The sequence below is a fragment of the Ambystoma mexicanum genome, chromosome 6q, assembly GCF_040938575.1.
Source record: "Ambystoma mexicanum isolate Mex_15411 chromosome 6q, UKY_AmexF1_1, whole genome shotgun sequence".
Taxonomy (NCBI): Eukaryota; Metazoa; Chordata; class Amphibia; order Caudata; family Ambystomatidae; genus Ambystoma; species Ambystoma mexicanum.
Window position 1 is genome coordinate 308656431 of NC_090937.1, and position 22293 is coordinate 308678723.

The window sequence follows — 22293 nt, forward strand, 5'->3', positions numbered from 1 at the left end:
TATCAACAGATTTTTGCAACAGAGCAGTGCGTCGCTACTCTCCTTAGAGACACTTTGTGAGTTCGATTGCCCTTTTAAGTGTAATTTTGCTCCTTTTACACTCTGTGCAAGCTAACCTTCTTTCTATACTTCTAGAATTCCTGTCCCTGTATTTCTGCTTGCTTCCCTCCCAATTCGCGCACCGACCTCCAACTTCACACAGATTCATAACTCCCATTTACGCTTCTGTAATAGGCAGTAGTCGAAGTGTATGAAAAGAAGTAGTGGAACTATGTTCGCTGCTGTCCTGCCCCGTACCCCTTTGCCACGCCCCCTGCCACACACAATACAAACCCACAAACAAATGCGCCTGCTGTTGAAGGGAACATTCAGAGCAGTGCACTGAAGTGCAAGTTTCAACTGCTTCCTACACTTTTATTTTAAAACAAAACCATTTTGCAACGGTTACTTTTTACAATAAAAGTATAGGAACAGTAAAACCTAATTAACAGAAGTATAGGAGCACCGCTCCCAGCCTCTCCTGCCCACTTCGACCACTGGTCATATGACCTTTCACTTTTCCTTTCTTTCCGTTAGCTCAGAAAACCTGTCATCTGATTCCAATCCGAACTTTAGTTCCAGAAGGCTTCCCAGCGCTACTACTTACCCCCGACCAGGTCGGGCATATCTTTCTTCTCTCATTCTCCCTCTAGCCTTCCCGATCCATGGGTCACCTTGCCCCTCTTTCTCCCGCAGTCTGGGAACGGAGATTTCAGAGTTCACCATTACGGCCCACCGATAGCCTGCAGAAAGATAGAAAGGATACAACTCGTAATCTTTACAGCCCATTAACACTCGATTTGGCACACTGCTTACCTCCTGTCCGTCTGCCTTGCAGAAACATCCTCCTCCATTTGACTGTGTGCAACCACGGCATCTCCCACCATTGCCTAGAAAAGAAAAGCAACAACACAGACCAAAGACTCTAGCAATCAGGGTTTTCTTCCCCAGAGGGTTTCCCTGGGCCTCCTGTCTTCCCAGCTACACCCTGTTGGGTGTTCAGGGGGATTTATCACAAACATCGGCTGCAGTCTCTGGTTCAGGTTAGTGCCAGCCTCTTCTTACAAGTTTATTCGTCTGTAATGTAAGCCAATGATACAAGTGCTTGCACAGTCCGGGCTCACAAGCTGTATGCTGAGCGTTTGGAGGTCTCAACCTCTGAAACGCTGATGCTAATCATGTGGGATTGTTAGGCAAGATTGTTTGCAGTACCCTTTGGGTGCACTACAATAACCTTCACCTCCTGGCAATAGGAACCCAACCTTTGGTAAAGGGCTGTACTACACAGGTTGGTAGTGTGGCTGAGCAGCCAGACTTATCTCAAGAGGGGTCAATGTGAGCAGTAGGGGAGTTACACAGAGATTCACAGTGACAAGTATCCAAATAAACACTAACCCACAAAGTTTCTTGATTAAACAATTATTAATTTAACAGTCAGTTTGAATAAGCCTTCTTCAGAAGGGGCAATATAATAGTAACACACAAATAAACTTCAAAATATACACTCTTAATATACACTCTTAGTTTCTCTAAAACAGCAAGTACCCATTTGGGATGGCACACGGACACTTCCTACACCCTGAGGTGACTCAAATGGCTAGGACACTGTGGACATTAATATACCACTGGTACATTTAGAGCAATACTAATACTGGTGGCAAAGAAAAGAGGTTTTAGAATAAGACAAGAGATCACACAAATATTCTTAAGCAGTTAAGTACTTTTGAACCCCCCAATGCAAAGTAAGTTAACCCTTTCCTGGAAGGAGGGTAAAAACACACTATCGGAAGAGAGAAGAGTCATTCAGGGAGCCAGACCAGCCAATGTCTATTGGGCAAAGTCTAGGTGAGCTGAAGCACTTCTTGCAGGTTAGTAAAAGTCTTGCACAATGTTGTAGAAGTCTTTGTAGAAAAAGTAGAATCAAGTAGGGTCACAAGCCAAGAGGCGTGTGGGTTGTCGAAGATGCAAGCAACTCTACAGAAGCAACCAAGACAAGTCTCAACTGAGAACAAGTAAGGCTACAAGACAAGAGGTAAGTTCTCTTAGACTGTACAGTACCTTTGTTTAGAAGAAATGGTTCCAGCTGGCTTATGTTCCTGTGTGGCTCTGCAGATCCTTTTGTTCCTGGGCCTCAGTCGTGGGGACGTCTGGGAACTCCTGCAACACACCGGGACGGTCGGTCACAGCAAAGGGCAAACTTCTATTCATTGGCACTTTGGCGTTTCAGCTCCTCGCGTCTGACAGCAAATAGCAACACTGCGGTTCTCGAATACCACTTCAGACTTTCCTTGCTTATGGGGTCCAGCACTCTGAGGTGGCTCAGGCTTGGTCAGTTAGGCACCAGGGAAGTCCGGAGGATCTTCCTTGTGCTCGGGTCTGACTTAAAAACAACCCCCACAATCTGGTGTTCCTCTCCCTGGCACTTCGGTTCCAGCAGCAGTGGAAGTACGGCCAGCTCCGAGAGGATGTTCAGACAGGCTTACTTTGGAGTTGATTGGTCCCCCCAACTCAAGGGGAGAAGTCGTCCTTGCAGGGCTTCTCTAGTCGAGGCGAATTCGGAGCTTCAGCACAGCAGCAGGGCTTCACCGGGCAATCAACGGTCCAGGAGTTGCAGCAGCCGTCTCTTCCAAGTTCTTCTGATTCCTTCGTCCAGTGGCCGACTCTGCCTTCCAAGCCAAAAAGCCTCGCCTTTTATGCAGGTTTCTCCCGTTCATTCCAGCCTAGCTGTCAATCACACAGCAGGGTGGCTGTCCTTGCCGGACAGCCAGCTGCCCAATCACCTTTGGGTGCATTCCTGTAACCAAAGTGATTAAGCACAGGGAGTTTTGGGCACCTCCCTCGCTTCCTGCCCCTGCCAGACCTACTGGAGCCAGAGGTGGCCTTCACTCGTGAATCCTGCCAAAGACAAAATGAACAAAGAGACCAAACCTGGTTTGGCGTGAAGAGTAAATCTCAAGAAGGGCCTTTCCAACAGGAAATGGTGAAAAATAAGACTGGGGCCATTTAGACAAAATGGGCACCCATAGGTGCTTTACTGCAGCTGCGAACGCAGCCCGCGGTAAAAACTCCCAATGGTAGTTAAAAGTAAACCACTGCCACCAGCCATTAATTGTAGAAAGGGTAACATAAAAATGTTACATGAGAAACTAGAGAACAGGGATACTAAGTAACCCCTCCAGCACCCTATTCTACAATAGTGTGTGCTGGGTCTAGAAAGTTAAAATTGTAAGTAAAGTCAATTTTACTTTACTGCCCTTGGAAACAGTAGTTTATCGAAGAGAAGGTATTTAAACCTTTGGGAAATTTGAATTACTTCACTGTGTCACTGCACTGAAGGTGCTATGTGTCACAATGTAAAAAGATGATGCCTATGGAGTTTGTCAGACTCCATAACCAAAAGAAAGTTTAAATCACAGAAAAATACATGAGAGAGTGGGAAAAAGGTCTCGCTCTCTCCAGGTTAAAAATTAGGAAGTCCTAGAGTCCAGCAAAAGTGCTGGAGGTCTCTAAAGTAGAGAGGAATTAGCACATTTCTGAGAATTCTCCCTAACATGCATCAAGACTGTATTCGAATGAGCGAGATGCAGACGGCCATCTTAACCTAGTGTATTGCCTTATTCTCCCTGCTGTTCTGCGTTACCATCGGTCATGAAGACCTCATTTCATCCGGCGGAATACAGCAAAAAAGATGTTTTACGTAATTAAATATTACCCATATCGATTCATTCACAGCAGAAGGATGGTAATGTGGTTATAACAAAAATCACAATACTTCCTGCTGGACTCGAATGATAGATTATCACTGCATTTGTTGAAAAGTGTACTGCCATCAGTGTACCTGATGCCAATACAATACTGTAATTTATCCCAAGTACATGACTACTAGTAAGGAATATTATGTGCATCTCCAGTCTGGACAGTTTCTTTTAATCAGTATCTGGATGGATTTTCAGCAGAATTGTCCACTTCAATTTGTCAAAATTATGATCTGCTGCTAGAAAATGGCTCACCATAGGGGCTGTCAATACAGTATTCCTAATGCAGCTTTTATGTTCCGTGATCGTAGTCCTCACTTTCAGTTCAGTTTTCCCTGTGTAGATTTTTCTTACACTAACCCTTCATTTGGGACCAAGGTTCCTGCAGCGTTGAAACGATGTGATGTGATGTGAACATCAAAGTCCCACTGGTGTCACTGGTTTTCTTCGGCTCCCCTTCCTTACCTGCGGAACGCTCTCTGCATTCTCTAAATGTAGTTCAGGCTTTGAAATTTTACATCTCCCGCAAAGTCATTCTAGAAGACCTCTCAACTCTCTGTGACCTTTCTTCCCTCCGGAATGGGGAACACACTTTCCAAATAATCATTTGTTAGATGGATTTCCTCTACATCTCATTCTGTCATCAGCAGGCTGGCAGGCCTCTCCCTGGGAAGCCCAGGGCTCATTCTACAAGGGCTGTTGCCACCACATCAGCTTTCCTCTCCAGAGTTGCTAGACATCTGCAGTGGAGATCTGGTTACACTTTTACAAGGTTTTACTGTGTCGACGTGGATTCCACAGCAGAGTCCACGGTCGGTTAGGCGATTCTGCCTAACCTGCTTGCGTATGTTCGGTGTCTCCTGTGGTGTTTCTACAAGGAGCTTGCCTCTCCTCTTTCTAGTTATGTGGTACTGCTTTATCTATTCATGGAGAATGTGAATCTATGAAAGATCCAATGCTGGAAAAGGAATATGTTACTTACCTGTAACTGCTGTTCTGCAGCATTGATAAGTTATTCCTTATTATAAATGTATTACAAGAGGTTATAAAGCCACCCAGCAAAGACTTAGTATACATTTTTGAATGTGTGAATGTCAGAGAAGTTGATAATCATCATACCAGTGCAGTGCAGATCTGTTTAATGTTGTAATTCTGTTTTCTTTCTACAGTCTTTACAACATCTTGACGTGTCTGTCTTGGGGGAGCTGGTTCCAAGATTGTGTGAACTAATCAAAAGTGGACTAGGTATTGGAACAAAGGTAAGCTCTGCTTTAAGTTGATTGTTATAATTCACATTCCAAATTTCGGTATTCCACACTTTTGCTGAATTTGTTTTGCTGCATTTTTTTACCACCTTTTCCCGCCACAAAAAATGCAGATGGTAAGTTGGGGTAAGGTCTATAGAAGGCTGGGTGCAGAGGGGTTGCCCTATGTTGTTTATGGTAAAAAGTGGTAAAACTCGGCAAAACAAATATGATGAAAGTGTATTTCGGTAAAGAAATGTCAAGAAATTCTCATAGCGTGCCAATTTCTATACATTATACACCTGTTTGTTTCTGGTTGCATACATTTATTGTATTCACTACCTTGCCTGCTATTAGTATTGTATTATTGTTCTGCTTTAAAAGTTTCCCTTAGGGTATTCCAGGGCATTCCCAGCATGGCATTGTCCATTGAAATATTGGGTAATACGGGAACCCACTTCTGCTCAGATAGATCAGTCCTTCGACGAAGACGTCCTTCAGTTCCCAGGGGGGACTGTGGATAGGTGAAAGACAGTCTACCAAAAGGTTTGCAGAGACTGGAGAGTGGTCCGACAGACACCTAATCACAATTTTGATCCTTGCAATGGAGGGGATCAGGGCCGGGGATACGGGAATCATGTCAAGACATGAATGGCCCCTATTGACGTGAGGAAAGAAGGTGTAGTCTTCTTCCCTGGTCTAGCTTGGTATTGAAATCCCCACCCACAACTTTCTGACCCTCTGCAAATTCAGAGAGGATTGGGCTCAGTTCTTTAAAGAAAAAGTCCTGCACTTCGTTAAGGGCGTAGATGGAGGCAAAGGTAACCTTGTGACCACCCAGACTTCCCTTACATTGAAGGAATCACTGACCAAGGTCTCTGCGGGTCGCATGCTTGGTGAAGGAAAGCTCTTTAAGGGTGAGAATTCTAACCCCTTTTTTATTATGTGATGCAAAGAATTGTTGAGGGAAGAAGTGGGGGGGTGCCTAAGGCGCAACTGGCCCTGTTGTGACCGGTGTGTTTCCTGAATAAGGGCAATGCCGCCAGCTATTTGACGCAACAGCTGAAGTATAGCTTTCCTCTTTCTGGGTGAGTTTATACGCTGGACTTTTAGGGTGGCTATCGGGACGGATGGCAGGTTCACTGAGTCAGTCGTGATGGGCATCGGGGTGCACACAGCTCTATGAACACGCGCTATGCCTGTTGGTATGGATCTTGTGTGTTTGAGTTTCTCAGTAGGGTATGCAAGGACACCGGCAAACAGAATTGCTGTTACAGGCACAGGAAGATTACAAGTGGCGGTAAGGGTGGTAAATCCGCATTACATGGAGTCTGATAGGACTCCATGGGGGGATTTGCAGGTATTACCGACACCAGTATTACTGTGCTGGTAATACCAGCAGTTTTTACTGGTAGGGTGTCAGATTTACCTCCATCTCCTAGCTAGAGGTAAATCCTCCATCCCTACCAGCAACTTTAGTTGGACAGTCTGGAAACTTGCCGGAAAACGTTATTACCGGCATGTTTTTTCCAGAACGGTCAACTTGTGTGAGTCACACTGTGTCTCGGGCAGTCGCTGAGGACGGCAGGTGTGCTGCGCACCGAATGCAGGTGATACAAACCTGCGTCGCTGATCTGGAGGAAGAGACTCCAGGGACGCAGTCAGTCCGCCTCGTCTGATGATCGGGAGGCTTGCAGGAGCAGTCTGGTGCCCAGCAGCGTCGAGAAGAGGAGGAAGGAAAGCAGAAGGCAACCGGGAATGCTGTCGCACAGCCGGAGGGAAGGCAAGATACCGGAGAAGTCGAACTGAACACCTGCCATCCCAGGAAGCTCTGGAGACGTGTAGAAGCCCTCAACAAGGTTAAAGGGCGGCACGGGAGACCCGGAGAGGATACGGGCGGCTTATCCAGAGGGCGCATGCGGTTGTCACTAGGCTCCTTTGCATCCATAACTCTTTGGTGGCACGGTAGGGTCAGAAAACCTACAAACCTTCTCCTCACTTCAGTGGTGAAACAAAGCCTGTTATCATCAGGGAAGGGTCGAGGACCCCAGGTACCTCATATTTTTGGTTAACTACTTTTATTAACTTAAACAGGTTGGGAGAATGCCTCTCTGAACCTGCACTAAGAGGAGGTTCCCTACCTAAAACCAAAAACTAAGGATCTGTCTCTTCCGGGATGTCGGAAATCAAAAGCCGGACTTGTGTCCAAATGTGTATTCTGGCCCTCAGACTACAAAAAAAATAAGTGGAAAGAGAAATGTCTTTAACCTGGTATTCGCAAAAAGTGTTTATAAATAGAACAGCTCTAAAGTAAATGTTCTCCAAGATGAAAAAATCTAGGTTCCAGAGGGTGATTCCCTTCAGCTGAACTCTGCAGTGGTATGACAATGTCTCTTGGCCGAACAGTTTGTGTCTTTCTTGGCCCACAACAATCCTGTTAGGTACAAGTCTGTATAGCCTTCCAAGTTCTTCTTTAACAAAAGTTCCTTCTTTATTCAACAAGCACATTTTCTTCTTAACATTTCTTGTAGGTTTGCAATTTGCCTGGTGTACTCTCCTGCCAGGACTTCTCTGGCTCTTCAATTGCCTGGCATACTTCTCTTGCCAGGATTTCCCTCTTCTTACAGTTACTAGTTATATTCAAATTATATATATCCTCCTTGATTCGGTATAGCTTTCTGTTTCAATGTTTGTTTCCAACTTTTCCCACATCTACATTCCATGCACTCATATGATATTGGGATTCGTGTTTGTACTCTGCTCTTGTCACAATATTCAAACATTCTTTGGCGTGGTTGCCAAAATTCCCCAGGACCCCCACTTTGCTGAGGCTGACTCACCGGCTCTGTGTGGCGTCTTCGGCGCCTTCACTGTGTACCTTTTGCTGTTTGCTTCACACTCTCGGCTGCTCTGATGTCTCTCCTGCTCCTCTCGCATCTCTGCTCCTGCATGCCTGCCTTCCTTCAGGTTCCGTTAAGGCCAACCCTGCTTGTGGTTCCTAGCGTCTCCACGGCACGACCTGTTCTCGCAATGCTACTTACCTTTTCTTCTGGTGGGCCCTTCTGCTCTGTGACACCGGCTCCTGCCACCAGATTCCACCCGCCTCCAAGGGAGATGCAACGTGTTCTCTTGAGCAGGTTTCATCTGAACAGCTTTCTCCTGAACTAGCGCTTATAGTTGGATTTCCAGCTTTAAATGTCCTGTGCAACAGGGCTTTCAGAAAACAACTAGCACGCTCATTGAGCTTGAGGCTTTTGCTGCTCTGCATCATTCCCTTCATCCTCCTCGTCCCAATACTTAGGTGGTTATGGGAATTGAAGTCCATTGTTGTCAACTGATGCATAGTATTTGGAAAGTCTTTCTCAATGATTCCATATAACAAGTTAGTTCTACATGAAGGGGAATTAGAACTGAAAAGTGTATTCTTGGAACTTTTGCTTTTTAGACCTGAGGTTGGGCTGAAGAATGTTGGGAAAAAGTTTCTCTACTTTCCCTAACGCTGGGGAAAAGTATTTTGGCAATATGCCATTAGGGTATTGGGTATCAGGGGGTCTTCTTCATGGGCAAATGGGGGATACCATGTCTCATTCAATGAAGACATGACATCCTCCCGGTAGTTGTCGCCTCCCATGTGATCCTCCCTCATATAACCGCCCCCAGGGTAAGGATCGGGTAGCGGCTGCCGTCTCGTGGCCACATGGGAGGAGGTTACCCCAGGGGAATCTGTGATGACTCCATTGGATTCATTGCACAGGGAAACCCCTCTTAGGAATAGGGAAAGATCGATTTTCTCTTGTTTTATTGTTAAATATGTCTTTAGCCCCAAATATGCTACCTTTGTGTTAGCCTCCTTCTTCTGCACCCTTACATGGGCCACCTTGCTCCGCCACCGGTTAAGCTCAAAGATGGACCACGGGAGGTGCCCCCAGCTCTGGTTGATCCCCATGGCCGATCCCCCCCCTCACCAGTGTTGCTGGGTCCACGGCATCCTCTGTGTGCTCCCTGCCGGAAGTAGCCAACCTCCTCCGCTGATGTCCTGGTCCATCAGCTCTGAACCCACTAGGCTCCCTCTATTTGGCCGCGAGGTGCGATTCCTCCATTGGCCCAGGCCCCCACAAGAGTTCGAGACGTGCAGCAGGGTTTTGGGTGCTGCAGACAAGGCTCCATGCCTTACAATGGGCGTTCCCCTGAGAGACCCACAGGAATCTGGTCACATTGTCAGCCACACAGCCATGCCCCCAACCTATGTTTTTTAATGGCTGAAAATCTCTGTACTCCTAATCCCTCTCCCTTTTCTTCCATTCTTTGTAGTGAAGGTTTTTTCTTGTCCCGCCCACACTTTGTTTTTTCTTAGGGCAAGTCCCTGACTCACTGTGTCTCGGAAGCTTTCCTTAACCTATGCCACTTTAAACCGTCTTTTTCAGTAGGTGTTGTGAGTGGCAGATCCTGATCTCAGAAGCACTCTTTAACAGACCAATTCTGGTAAATGTACCACCCATGATAGGTGTGTGTTGAGACAGAATTCCTATTCCTAGTGACTTTAGGGACACTTTTGGGGCCCCACAAGGGGCATGCAGCCATTTCCATCATCTCAAAAGAGAGCAGTGTGGCGCTATGAAATCGACCCCCGACAGTCATCTTCTTCGCCTGACAGATGCTGTCCTTCTAAAACCGATTTGGTGGATAAGTGGGGCGAGTTCTACTTAAAAATGTTACAGGTTGGGATGCTAGGTGGTGCTACACCAAGATGGCTGCTCCATGGGATGAGGTGGTGTCCAGCCAGCACATCAGCATTCTGCCGAGAGCATACCTCCCATGTGCTCTGGCCTGTGGATTGGAGTGTGGTTGGAGCTGTTAGGCAAAGTTTGGTGCTCGTTCTTGCACTGCATGCAAAGTACGCCATCCCAGTGGTTTTTGAGGAGCGAGGCCTGCAAGAAATTAATGTTGGCCTCGGAGCGGATGGCGGCTACTGCAGCTGTTTGTGTCCGCGAATGAGGTGGCAGCAAGGTGGCATTGAGGACATCACCATGGAGGACTGAGGTTATCTGAGCGGGGACGAGAGCTCAGGACCGTACTGAGGAGAGCCGCACGAGTGACAGAGTGTGGCGTGGTACGCAGTGCCTCAGTTCCTGGGAGCATTGGCAAAGACAGCCAGGGGCGCTTCTTGATGGTGAGGACTGCCGGGGGTGCTTCCTGAGACACCCTGCGTGGTAACGATGGACAGCAGTGATGCGGCCATAGACCCCGTGTCAGGGCTCTTTGCTGTTGGACATAGTGAAACTGGTGGTGGGCACAGATAGTGGGTGTATGGTATACTTCTGATCCATTTCCTCCACACCCATATTGAATTTGAAGATTGCTGACATATTTCTGAAAACCTTGGTCGTGTCTGGGACAGTTACTGAACGTTCTTCACTGTGTACCCGCGTGAACGGAGTAACTTTTGGCACACAATTCGCTCAAACAAAAGTATGCATTTGGGGCGGACCTTAGACAGGGTTCAGGTCTCTAGTGGGCCAGTTGCACTGACATTATGACTCTGCTTGCTGCTGGGTGCAGCGGAGAGCATGCGTTTTACTGGTTGGGGTGCTGTGCCACTGTGACCTTTCCAGAGGGGCATATGCCAGTCAGCTTTTACCCTGTCTGACATAGATTGCGGCTCAGCAGTGCTTGTCATCTCAGCTGGAGGGCTCTGGAGTATACCTGCCATATGGTGCTCATGGAAGGTGGTTGACTGGTGTGTATGCCTTCCTCCTCATATGCAGTTTAAAAGAAGAAAGTGCTGTTGTGTAACGCAGAGTGTTCTGAGACTGCTGAGGAGGGATATCGTGCTTATTGGAGAAAACAGAATCTATCTTCACTGTCTATTATCCTGGAGGAGGGACTGACTGTCTATAATCCCTTGTAACCAGCGGAGCTGTGCGGAGTAACACTAGAGTTTTCTGTGTTCGGTTCATGGGACACCGGACTCTGTGATGTCTGCCGCCGCCGGTGATTCAGGCGGCAGCAGGGAGGTGAAGTGGGCCCTCGGCTGAGGCCTGCTCGGGCGCGCAGCGTGTAGGGCGCAGCGCTGCAATCAAACGCACGACTACACGTAGGGTTGCATAAACCCGGACTGGCGTGAACCCGCCAGTTCCGGTGATTCCTTTATTTCCTCCTCCCCCTTCCGTGTCACGTGACCTTCCACGTCAGGGCACGTGACACCACATTCCTCCCCAACTTGGAGGCAATTTCACAGATATCAATAGAAAACATTTTAGCTTGGATTACCGTCTTTTTGCACCAGTTCTTTGACGGTATACTCCGTCCACGACATATCCCTGGAGGCGAGATGACGGCTTGGGCTTCTCTCTCAGGCTGTAACGGGTGTTCCTTTCTCTGAGCGGGCCTTCTATGGTGGTCTCTGCTCCAGTCTCCGCCTCTTTCGGGTGCGGTCTGTCCGTTTCTTCGGGCGCATTTTCGCTAATCGGTGGTACGCGTCTTTGGGGCGTGTTGGTTGTCTTTTCTTCCGGAGATGGTGCGTGTTCTTCCCACATTTCTGGGGGTACCTTCCTGAAATGGGATACGTTCCTGGTCACGGTCTCTCCTCCTCGGGTGGCAGTGACCATGCTATGGTTAGCGGTCTGGACTGTCCACGGGCGAACTTCAAAGTTGAGGGACATCTTCTTCGGCGGTGCTCGGTTCCTGACGAGGACTGTGTCTCCTGGGTTTAGTTCTCGATGGCACGCTCGTCTGGCGATGCTTTCTTGCTCGTTGTGCTTCCTCCGCCTTGCGTCCATTTCTGTGATGTCTGGCTCTGGTGCAATCCAGTGGGGATGTAAAGGGAGTTCTGCCTGTATCGGTACTCCGAACATGAGGGCTGCTGGGCTGATCCCAGTGGCTGAGTGTGGGGTTTGCCGGTGCGTTCTTAGAAACCGATACACTGCCTTCAGCCAGGGGTGCCCTTGCTCCTTGGCAATTCTGATGATTTTGTTTAGCGACCCCATGAAACGTTCCACGTCACCATTTGCCTGAGGCCATCTTGGGGTAATGCGCTGATGTTTTACGTTCACTTCTTTGAAGAATTCCCGCAGCTCCTGGCTGGTGAATGATGGTCCATTGTCACTCTTTACTTTCCTCGGGATGCCATGTGTGGCAAACACCTTCTCCAGCGTGAGGATGGTGGTTTCGGCGTTGGTGGATGCCACATGCTCTACTTTGGGGTATCTGCTAAATTCGTCTATCACTACGAGCAGGTATCCTTCGCCCGCAATGGTGCAGTGGTCCATGCTGACTGCGTCCCATCGCTTGCAGCTTCGTGGGACACTGCTGATCGGTTCCGGGTTCTCTGGTCTCCTGGACGCTTGGCAGGCTGCGCATGACTCTACAAGCTCTGTTATTCTTTGGTGCATGTTGTGGGCTAGTTTGAGTGCCCTTTCTTCGAGGGACTCTGGCAGTATGATACGGTGACCTTTCAGAAGTACCCCTTCCGGTGCTATCGAGAGTTCGTGTCTGATCCCAAACAGGGCTCTGAGTTTGGTTTGAGCTGACGCTGTGCGGTGGGTCATTGACATGAGATAGTTTTTCCAGCTTCCTGATTGAATGGCGGAGGCTGTGTATTGCAGGATGATGTCCTCTTTTGTCTCTTGCACTACTTCCTGCAGTGTCAGGGCTCGCGGCCGGGCGCAGGCCACCACGTGACAGACATGCTCGCCCGTTTCTCTCGCGTGGTGTTGTTCGCTGTCGGTAGCGGGTCGCGGATGGCGGGACAGGTAGTCTGCCGGGTTGTCCGATCCTGGCCGATATTCCACCTCAATGTTGTACGGCTGCAGCTGCAGCATCCACTTCTCTATGCGGGCAGGAGGGTGAGCGGCGGAACCCCGGAATATCGGGATCAGGGGCTTGTGGTCGGAGAAGACTTTTGCCTGCTTTCCTAACGGGTATACCTTGAAATGGCGGCACCCCCACAGTATGGCCAGGGCTTCCTTTTCTATGTGGGCGTAGTTCTGTTCGGGTTTCGTGAGGGCCCTGCTGGCAAACGCGATGGGGAATACTCTGCCTTCACTGTCGGTTTGGGTCAGCACTGCTCCTAGGCCCACTGGGCTGGCATCTACGAGGAGTTCAGTCTGCCGCTCCACGTTGAAGAATGCCATGGTCGTGGTGGCGGACAGGGTGTCTTTGATCTGTTGAAACGCCAGTTGATGTACTTCGGTCCACTCCCATCTTTGGTCCTTCTTGGTTAGCTCCCTGAGAGGGCTCGCAATGCTGGCGAGATCGGGGATGAAGCGTGCGCAATAGGTTGCCATCCCCATGAAACTTCTCACTTCCGAGGCAGACTGGGGTGGCTTAAAGTCCTTTATGTCATGTACTTTAGATGTGTCTGGGGATACTCCTGCTGCGCTGAAAATGTAGCCGAAGAAACATAGTTCATCTTTGTTGAACTCGCATTTTTCCGCATTGAGTGTCAAACCCGCTTCTTCAAGTCTTTTCAGGACTGCTGCTAGACGTCGGTGGTGTTCGTCTTTGTTTGAGGCGTACACAAGGATATCATCACTGATGTTGGTGGTACCTGCCAGCCCCGTGATGACTTTGCGGATCTCGTGCTGGAAAACCTCCGCGGCGGACGATATCCCAAAGTTTAGTCGCTTGTACCTCATTAGGCCGAGGTGGGACGAAAATGTGGTTATATATCGTGATTCTTTGGATAGTCTTAGCTGGTGATATCCAGAACGGAGGTCGAGTTTGCTGAATACCTTCGCTCCCGTGAGATCTACGATGAGCTCGTCAATGGTGGGAGTTACATGGCGTTCTCGGCCGATGGCTACGTTGGGAAGCCTCATGTCAATGCATATCCTTACAGCGTTCGGCTGTTTCGGTTTCTGGGCTACCACCATTGGCGAGACCCACGGGGTCGGGCCTGATGTTCTCTCTATGATCCCTGCTTCTTCGAGCTTAGCTAGTTCTTTCTCCACTGCGCCTCTCGGGTGAAATGGGATTTTTCTGTGACGTACTGCCTTGGGTTCAACGGTAGGGTCTATGTGGAGTTTGATGGTTCTCCCTTTTAGGCACCCGATGCCCTGAAACAGCTTCTTGTGTCGACCTAAGAGGTTGTTAAGTTCGTCGTGTTGAACGCTGAATGCGAAGTGTATCAGCTTCAGTTTCTCTGCTGTTCTGCAGCTTAATAAAGTCTCGCAGCCGGCATCTACGACGTAGATCCGTGCACGGCAATTGATGTTATTGTGCGCAAAGTCTGACTTGAACGACCCCCTCACTAGGAGGGGTTTCTTGGACCCATAGGCATACAGCCTGACTTTCTTCTTGTGGAGTTCTGGTTTTGGGTGAAGTCTGTTGAATGCCGTCACTGGCATAACGTTTACTGTTGCGCCGGTATCAATTACTACTTTGAGCGGGTCTCCGTTGGAGAGGACTGTGCACGATGGTCTCTTCTTCTGGCGTGATCGGCCTGATTTGACTGCTGATATTAGGTGTACTCGGTGCACTTGTCTTTTCCCCTTTTTCTTTCTCCCTTTGTTCCGCCTTTCGGGGGATGAGCTGCTGTCGCTGTCGTCGCTGTCACTCGTGCTCGGGGATCTTTGAGACTCATCGACTGCTCTAGCTTTACCTTTCCTCGCTTGTTGGCGGGAAGATTCTCTGGGCGCAAACTTTCTCCGTTGTTCCTGTGCTGGGCGTGGGCCTGAGTCTTTGTCATTCCTGTTCGGCGGATTCAGGCAGACGGCTGCATAATGGTTAAGGCGATTGCATTTTCTGCATGTGGATCCCCAGGCGGGGCAAGATTCACCTTTATGCCATGGGCCTCCGCACCACTTGCAGGCTTGATCTCGTCCTTGTGACGGGTGAGGCGTCTGGTTCTGTTTTGGGCGCGTGCTTTGTTGCTTGGAGATGGCCGCTACGTCTTCTGCGGGTCCGGGGCTGTCTAACGGCAGTCTCTGGATGGCTGCTTCCATTACCGCTACTTGGTCTTCTGTCTGTTCGCAGAGACCCGCTGTCTCGAGAATGCGTGATAACCGCATGTTCCTCTCTGACAGAATTGCCCTTCTTAGCTTTCAATCCCATTGATGATTTGGAGGCGAATGGCGAATTCTTCGTCTGGGAATTCACAGCCTACGGCCATTTCGCGAAGGCGAGCATGAAATTTGTCCAACGTCTCTCTTGCGTTGTCTCGCCATACAGAAATGGAACCGTTCATAGTCTGGATTGAGGTCAGGCTTGAACATGTTGGTGAGCGCGGCTCTCGCTGCTGCGTAGTCGATGTCGCTCCCGCGGTTTGGCAAGGCGTTGAATAGGCGCAGGGCTGTTGACCCCACGTTGAGTAGGAGGAAGGTGCGCATCTTTTTGGGTACGGTAATGTCCCTGGCCTCAAGGTGCATCTCAAATTGCTGCAGCCATATCTCCCACCTGATGGCAGCTCCACTGGTGAAAGGGTCGAATGGGGGCATGAATGTCGTCAGCGCAGGGTCACTGTGCTCATCGGTGATGCTCCTCCTTGATGATGGGTTGGTGCTGATTCTTGCAGGGCTGGTGCTTGGGCTCGACATGCTGCACCACCGGGTGTCCTTGGGGGCTGAGTGTCACTGGTGAGCTTGTTGTAGCTGCTGGAGTACCGTAGTGGGATAGCGCGTGACCCCACGTGGAACGCTGCAGTTTAGAGCGGGCCGCGTATGATACGCGCGGGCCCGCGTGTGATGATGCGTACTGCGGCTTTCCTGGGGTACGGGTGTAGCAGGTTGTGCCTTTCCTTTTGATGTGTTGTATATATTTGTTTTTTTTCAGCGCGAGACGAGCGCTGTTCTGAGTGCGGCCGGTGGGATCGTGCTCGGATCGTGGGCGGAGCTGGGGTCGGTGCTTACCGGCATCCGCGACGTTGCGTGGGTCCGTGGATGCGGCGGCTCCCTCCGATGCCGGGAGGTGCGCAATCCACTACCGCCTCGTCGCCAGTGTGATGTCTGCCGCCACCGGTGATTCAGGCGGCAGCAGGGAGGTGAAGTGGGCCCTCGGCTGAGGCCTGCTCGGGCGCGCAGCGTGTAGGGCGCAGCGCTGCAATCAAACGCACGACTACACGTAGGGTTGCATAAACCCGGACTGGCGTGAACCCGCCAGTTCCGGTGATTCCTTTATTTCCTCCTCCCCTTCCGTGTCACGTGACCTTCCACGTCAGGGCACGTGACACCACAGACTCTACTTTCTAAGAAAAAACCCTTACGGCTGGGAGAGTGTGCTGGGTTGGGCTGTTGTGCCGTTTACACGTTGACAGAAGCTTTTAAATTGTTTGCTTCCGTTCGACTCCGGCATTCCTTAATCCCCCTCCACCAACTCTTGGTTTTAAAGTGCTTGCAATCTGCAATTCTCAATGTGCACGTTGTAGTCAGAGTTGGAGTTCGACGTTCTGTCTCTTACGGGGCTAACAAACACTTGCCTTATCCTTGATTTTTATACTATAGGGTGCCTCTGCCCTTTCCCCCTTTACTGTGATCGATCTGCTTGGGCTAAATGTATTCATTTTGCCCGTCGCCTGTCAAAGTGCGTGGCGCCAAGGCGGGGGAAAGCAGTACCTGTGGGTATTCCAACGGCAGTAATACTTTTGAGGCGCTACCCCACGAGAGTTGAGATCTTGGTCAGACTTTTTCCTGTGGCCACAGACTTTGTTTGAAACTGCACAGGAGAATCCTTCCAATCCTGTTACCGTTTCTGTGACTGTCTTCGGACTTGGGAACCGTATCCTACACTACAGGAACAAAGTATCGGTTTTCTTTCCTGGATTCCATGATTTCCGATGAGGCCTGTGACTGTGGGCCAGAGCCTTTGAGTCGTGCCCAAATACGCCCGTTAGAACCTTTTTCTGGGAGTCACCACTGATACTGTTGGATGCAAACTAAACCTCTGCCACTCCTATGACCAGCTATATGACTAGCCTTTGATGCTTTGTATGTATTTTTTTGTAAGTGTGTATTTTTGACCTATAGAGGTGACCTTTGTCTTATGGGCATACATTTCGCACAAATTACATATTGTGTTTTGTGGAGGGTTTTAATAGGCCACCAAGTTAATAAGTTATTTTAGACAAAAAATACTCCGTAAACTGGTTAGTCTGTAAGGACACATCGGTTTGGTGGTAGGTGACAAGCTTGTGTAACAACGTAATAATTAATCTTATACGTGCATTTATGATGCTTTTAATTGGTTTTACTTGAGTTTCATAGATTGATAGACTTCTCCTTTTTAGATATTTAAACTGATTTTATTGCGCTACTGTTTAAAGTGTGGTGGCTGTGGAAAAAGGATTTGATTTGCGATCCAAATACTCGTGTGTAGACCCAAGCTAGGCAATTAAAGCCCCCTAGGCTTGGGTGCTCTTTCCGGTCTTTGACCTTTCTTGATTTGAATATTTTGGTATGGAATCAGGCCTAATAAGCAAATTTACCCTAGGGGAGTTGGGGTTTTGTTATCCAGTAAAAAAAGTCCATTAGCCCGAAGCCATTGTTGGTGGGGGAAAAAGCCCCGGTAATAACGGTGGCGCAAGTTCATGCTTCTAAAATGTTGACTCTTCCACAACAAGCTGCTATAGAAGCTTCCTTGATTCTATAAGGAAAGCCTGTCCACTCTGCCTTGCATCCCATGGTTAGCTTTTGTGTGTTTTTGATTATTGTGAGATAGTTCTATTCTTGCTTCCACTAAATACTTCACGGGTGATTGTCGGTTCCCCCCTTGACACTGCACCCGTGAATTAGCAATTTGGATTAATCAGATGGTTCCCCATTTTGCTTTCTCTTTGACTATGCACTTTATTTTTGACATACTAGGTTTATATTAAATATGAGCTCATGATGGTTTAATATGTATTTTAATATTGATGAAAAAATGTAATAAACACAGCTTTTTACAATGAACTTTGGTCTTATGTAGGGTTGATCTGTGGTGTGGACCTGGGGGCCCTTTCTAATTTTTTGTCGCTGATGTCTTGTGTATTGAGCATTGTTGCATTCCGATGACACGATTCCTGTTTGTATATTGCTTGCTGCTTCCCCTCTGTCAGCGAGGAAGGGGTAACCCATCCGTTATTGTCCACTCTGCCCTGGCATCGGGGACCTAAGGAGGCTGATGTGGCCACTAATAAGGCCCTTGCTGTCATTTATGACCATGGAGCCACGATTTCGGGGCAGATGGTTCTGTACTCTGGTGTAGTGAGGGAGCGGGTCGGGTCTTCCTTGGGGGTGTGAAAATTCAAGAGGGGGAAACTCAGCGATATAAAGATATTACAGATCGGGAGTTGTTAGCCTGTAGGGAATTATCTTTTTCAGGCTGCCTAATTCAGAAGGGGCCTGTTCGGGGTTCCTTGGTGGGGGGTGGCTCATGGGTAAGAGAACCTCCCAGTTTAAAGCTACCTGATGATGTTAGTGAGGGAGTGGAGCGGACGATAAGTCCTATTGGTTCCTCCCTGCCTCCAAAGTGTGTGTCCGCGAGTGGAGGGATGAAAAATGTAGATGTGGATAGTAAAACAATAGCAGAGGTTTCGGGGCCATTAAATCACATTGACCATCCTCATAGTCCCTGGAACCAGGAGGGGTAATCTAGATTATTTCCCCTTGCGGTTGGAGGCCCGGCGGGAGAGTGTACCCCCCTCTTTTCAAATTTGGCGGTAATGTGGGCGGTGAGAGTTTTGCTTTCCCTAAAGGGTTATTATCAAAGAGGGCGGACGCTGTTAAGCAAGTAACACTGGTGGGGACGGACTTCCACAAAGTTAGATGTCACCCAAAAGAAAGTACAGCTACCTGTTCAGCCGTCAATTGGCACACCAATGGACCAGACAAAATCTAGCCATGATTTATCGAATACAAGTGTACAATATGATTTACAATCACTGGCTCCGGAGCAGAACGAAATAATACAGACCATGGGTTTGGTGGTCAGGGCTTGAGAACTGTCCCTTTCCGTGTTGAATAACTCTGAGGGATATATTAAACGCAATAGGATTATGTAATATTTGCGACACCAGAGAATCGATATAGCACTCCTTCAAGAAACGCACTTAACGGTAGACCAACAACTTTAGCAAGAAAATGGAGTGCTAAGACACTCGTCTCATCATATTCGGCATTTGCAAGAGGAGTCTTGATATGTGTCGCCCTGTCAGTTCAAAGTTATTAAGACCTATAAGGATAAAGACGGCAGTATGACCATAGTACAGGATCTGGTGGAACGGAGGGAGCTTTGCAATGTCAACACACATGCACCAAACCACGATACAGCAGCCTACTTTCATTTGCTGTACCCCTTACTGGCCACGTTGATATGGGGTGGTGACTTAAATTGCACGCTGAGCCCTGAACTGGATCGATCGGATACCAAACTGACGCATCCTGGCCTGGCGGCCAAAGCCTTGAATACTTTACTGCAAAGTTTCACACTGTCAGGTGTATGGTGAGCCCTACACCAGCAGGCCCGGGGTTATTCTCATTACACCGCCCCCAAAGATTTATACACCAGGCTGGATTATATCTTTACAGGTGAGGAGACACTAGGCGAGTTCAAAACGGCACAATATAAGGCATGAGTATTATCAGATCATGCCCCCCTGGTGGTCACATGACAGTATTCCCCTCCAAGGGCACGCATCCTGACTTGGAAACTTAGAAACAAATCCCTCAGAGATGCAGTATTTAGGGAACGCTTAAGGGATGGGTTTAGAGACTACTTTAGAATTAACACGGGGAGTGTACGTTTGGCTGGCACACCTTGGGAAGAATTTAAAGTTGCAATTAGGGGGACGGCGATAGCCACAGCAAGGGGAACGCAAGCCACAATAGGGAAGGGTTTAGACAAGGCGGAGGCCAAACTAGTGGCTTAAGACGGCACTGAAGATAAGACCACTGAGTGGACCCAAGAAGTAGCCCGACTGCAGCAGGAATGTTTGGATCATTGGGATAGATTAGGCAACCTGAATTATATGAAACATATGGAAAGGCAACATGCAGAACGAGATAAATGGGGACACCTGTTGGCCTGTCTTTACAAGAGTGCGTTTAAGCAGGATATGATAAGGGAGGTCACAGGGTGTAATGGAGAGGCCTACACGATGCAGGAAAGTATAAACAAATGCTTTTACGATTATTACAGGGAGCTATATGCAGTCATCAACAACCGTCTGAGATCGACGAGGATCTAGCGCAGATAGATCTCCCCAAATTAGATGCAGATGCAGAGGCAGCAAGCAGGCTGGAGGCACCTATAACTATGGAGGAACTAGAATCCTCCATATAAGGGTTGCAGATGGGGAAAGCTCCAGGAGCAGATGGATTGCCCAGCGAATTCTACAAGGAAGTAATGACGGATGTTGCTCCCCCGTTGCTGGAAATGTTAAACTAAGCGCTTGATAAGGGTATACTGCCAACGTCTTTGAGAGAATCTATCATTGTCCCATTACTGATGCCTGACAATTATTGCAGATCTTACAGACCCCTATCGTTGCTAATCAGGATGGGAAGATACTTACAGCCTTAATGGCCAATAGGCTCAAGCCAGAAATATCTAAACTCATACACCCAGACTAGTCAGGATAAATCCCAAATAGAAATATCACATGTAACCTTAGGAGGTTGCACCATATCGACAACACTCACGTTAGTACACACCAATATGCAGTTGCTTCACTAGATGCGGTTAAGGCTTTTGACTCGGTCAGGTGGCCATGGCTACTGGCAACACTGAAGTGCTTTGGCATGCGACCAACATACATAAAGTGGGTACGACGTCTATATAGTAGTCCAATTGCTAGGGTTAAAACAGGCACTTGAGGAAAGGCACCAGGCAGGGATGTACATGGTCTCCTATGCTATTTATACTGGTCTTAGAGCCGCTAGCAATATATCTCCATAAAGAATATCGGGATGCAGGCATAGTTATACGTGTCAGCAACCATTTAATTTCCCTACACACCAATGATATGCTCTTAAACTTACAGCATCCGGAAACTAATCCCCAGTATATCCTGGATGTGTTGGAGCACTCCGCAGCCCTATCGGACATCACGATTAATGCACAGAAATCGAACTTTTTCCACTTAGCAGGGTACAGAGGAAAGCCCTAGACATATTGCCAACACTGCAGATTAAGTGGGAGACAGCCACATTCAGATATTTGGGGGTAGATATCTTTCATGACCTTAAGACGGAACACTTAAAAAGCACAGTGAAAGCGGTAGACAAAATGGAGAAATCCATGACTTTCTGGACAAAATTGCTGCTCTCGCTGATGGGAAGAGTAGCGCTGTTTAAGATGGTGGTACTCCCGAGGCTCTTCCATTTCCTAATCAACATTCCATGCGGTATACCCAAAGGCTTCGTCAATAGACTAGACACTATGTCGTAGTTTCCTATGGCACAACTCGAGATGCTGTATGGCCCTGTTGAAATTGCAAAAGCTGTATGATCAAGGTGGTATCAAAGTCCCTCACTTTGAAGCTTATTTTATAGCGTGCCAACTACAATTTGTGACGATTTGGCTGTCAGGCGAGCAGTCCCAGGATACCTTGTTATTACAGCCACTGTACCCCATTCTTCTTGAAAGGGATGATATGGATAGCTACATCAGGCACCCCAGACCCTCCACGCTTTTGAGGCTGGGTAGAGCAACGTGGCATAGAGCCTGTAGCTTTATTGAAAGAGAATCGCCTTATTCCCCCCAGGTACCGCTATTGACGCTGAATGTGAAGATCCACAACTTAGATTAAAGGTGAGGAAGTATTGGGAGCCAATGGGGGTAGCGACGGTGGGCAACCTATTGCAGGAAGGTAAGCCAATAGACTTTGATACACTCACCACTGAAACAGGCATACATGCAGGACAATACATTACACATGCAGCACTCCTTAAGAGAGTGCAGAGTAGATGGCCGGTCACTGATGGGATATTACAGGAAGATGAGATCGTAGAAACATTGTACGATATTTCGGAAGGGAACATACAGGGTCAAGGATATATAGAGCTATTAATGTCACGACCGGGGGATATGCTGGTGCAGACCAGGCGCAGTTGGGAAGAAGACCTACAGGAGCAACCAACAGATGCAGCCTGGGGTAGAGTATTAGCGTATCACAAAAAGGTTTAGAGAAATGCAAGGCTTCAATTGTTCCAACTGTATGTCACCTATAGGGCGGATCTGACTCCGAGGAAGACAAATTTAGCTAAACGGCGGAACAGGCCTGTCCAAAATGCGGAATGGTTGATACGGACCTGGTGCACATGTTTTGGGCTTGCTCAAAT

The 22293-nt window shown here is 48.3% G+C and overlaps 1 protein-coding gene across 2 annotated transcripts in view; it reads left to right on the plus strand.

Moving 5' to 3' along the window:
* The window catches only part of ECPAS (Ecm29 proteasome adaptor and scaffold), a 3148361-nt gene that overhangs the window by 2512674 nt on the left and 613394 nt on the right, over window positions 1–22293 (plus strand). For both annotated transcript variants that reach the window (XM_069630810.1, XM_069630809.1), the window contains exon 37: window positions 4964–5053. In XM_069630810.1, coding sequence (XP_069486911.1) covers window positions 4964–5053 — 90 coding nt within the window. The remainder of the gene's footprint in view (window positions 1–4963; window positions 5054–22293) is intronic.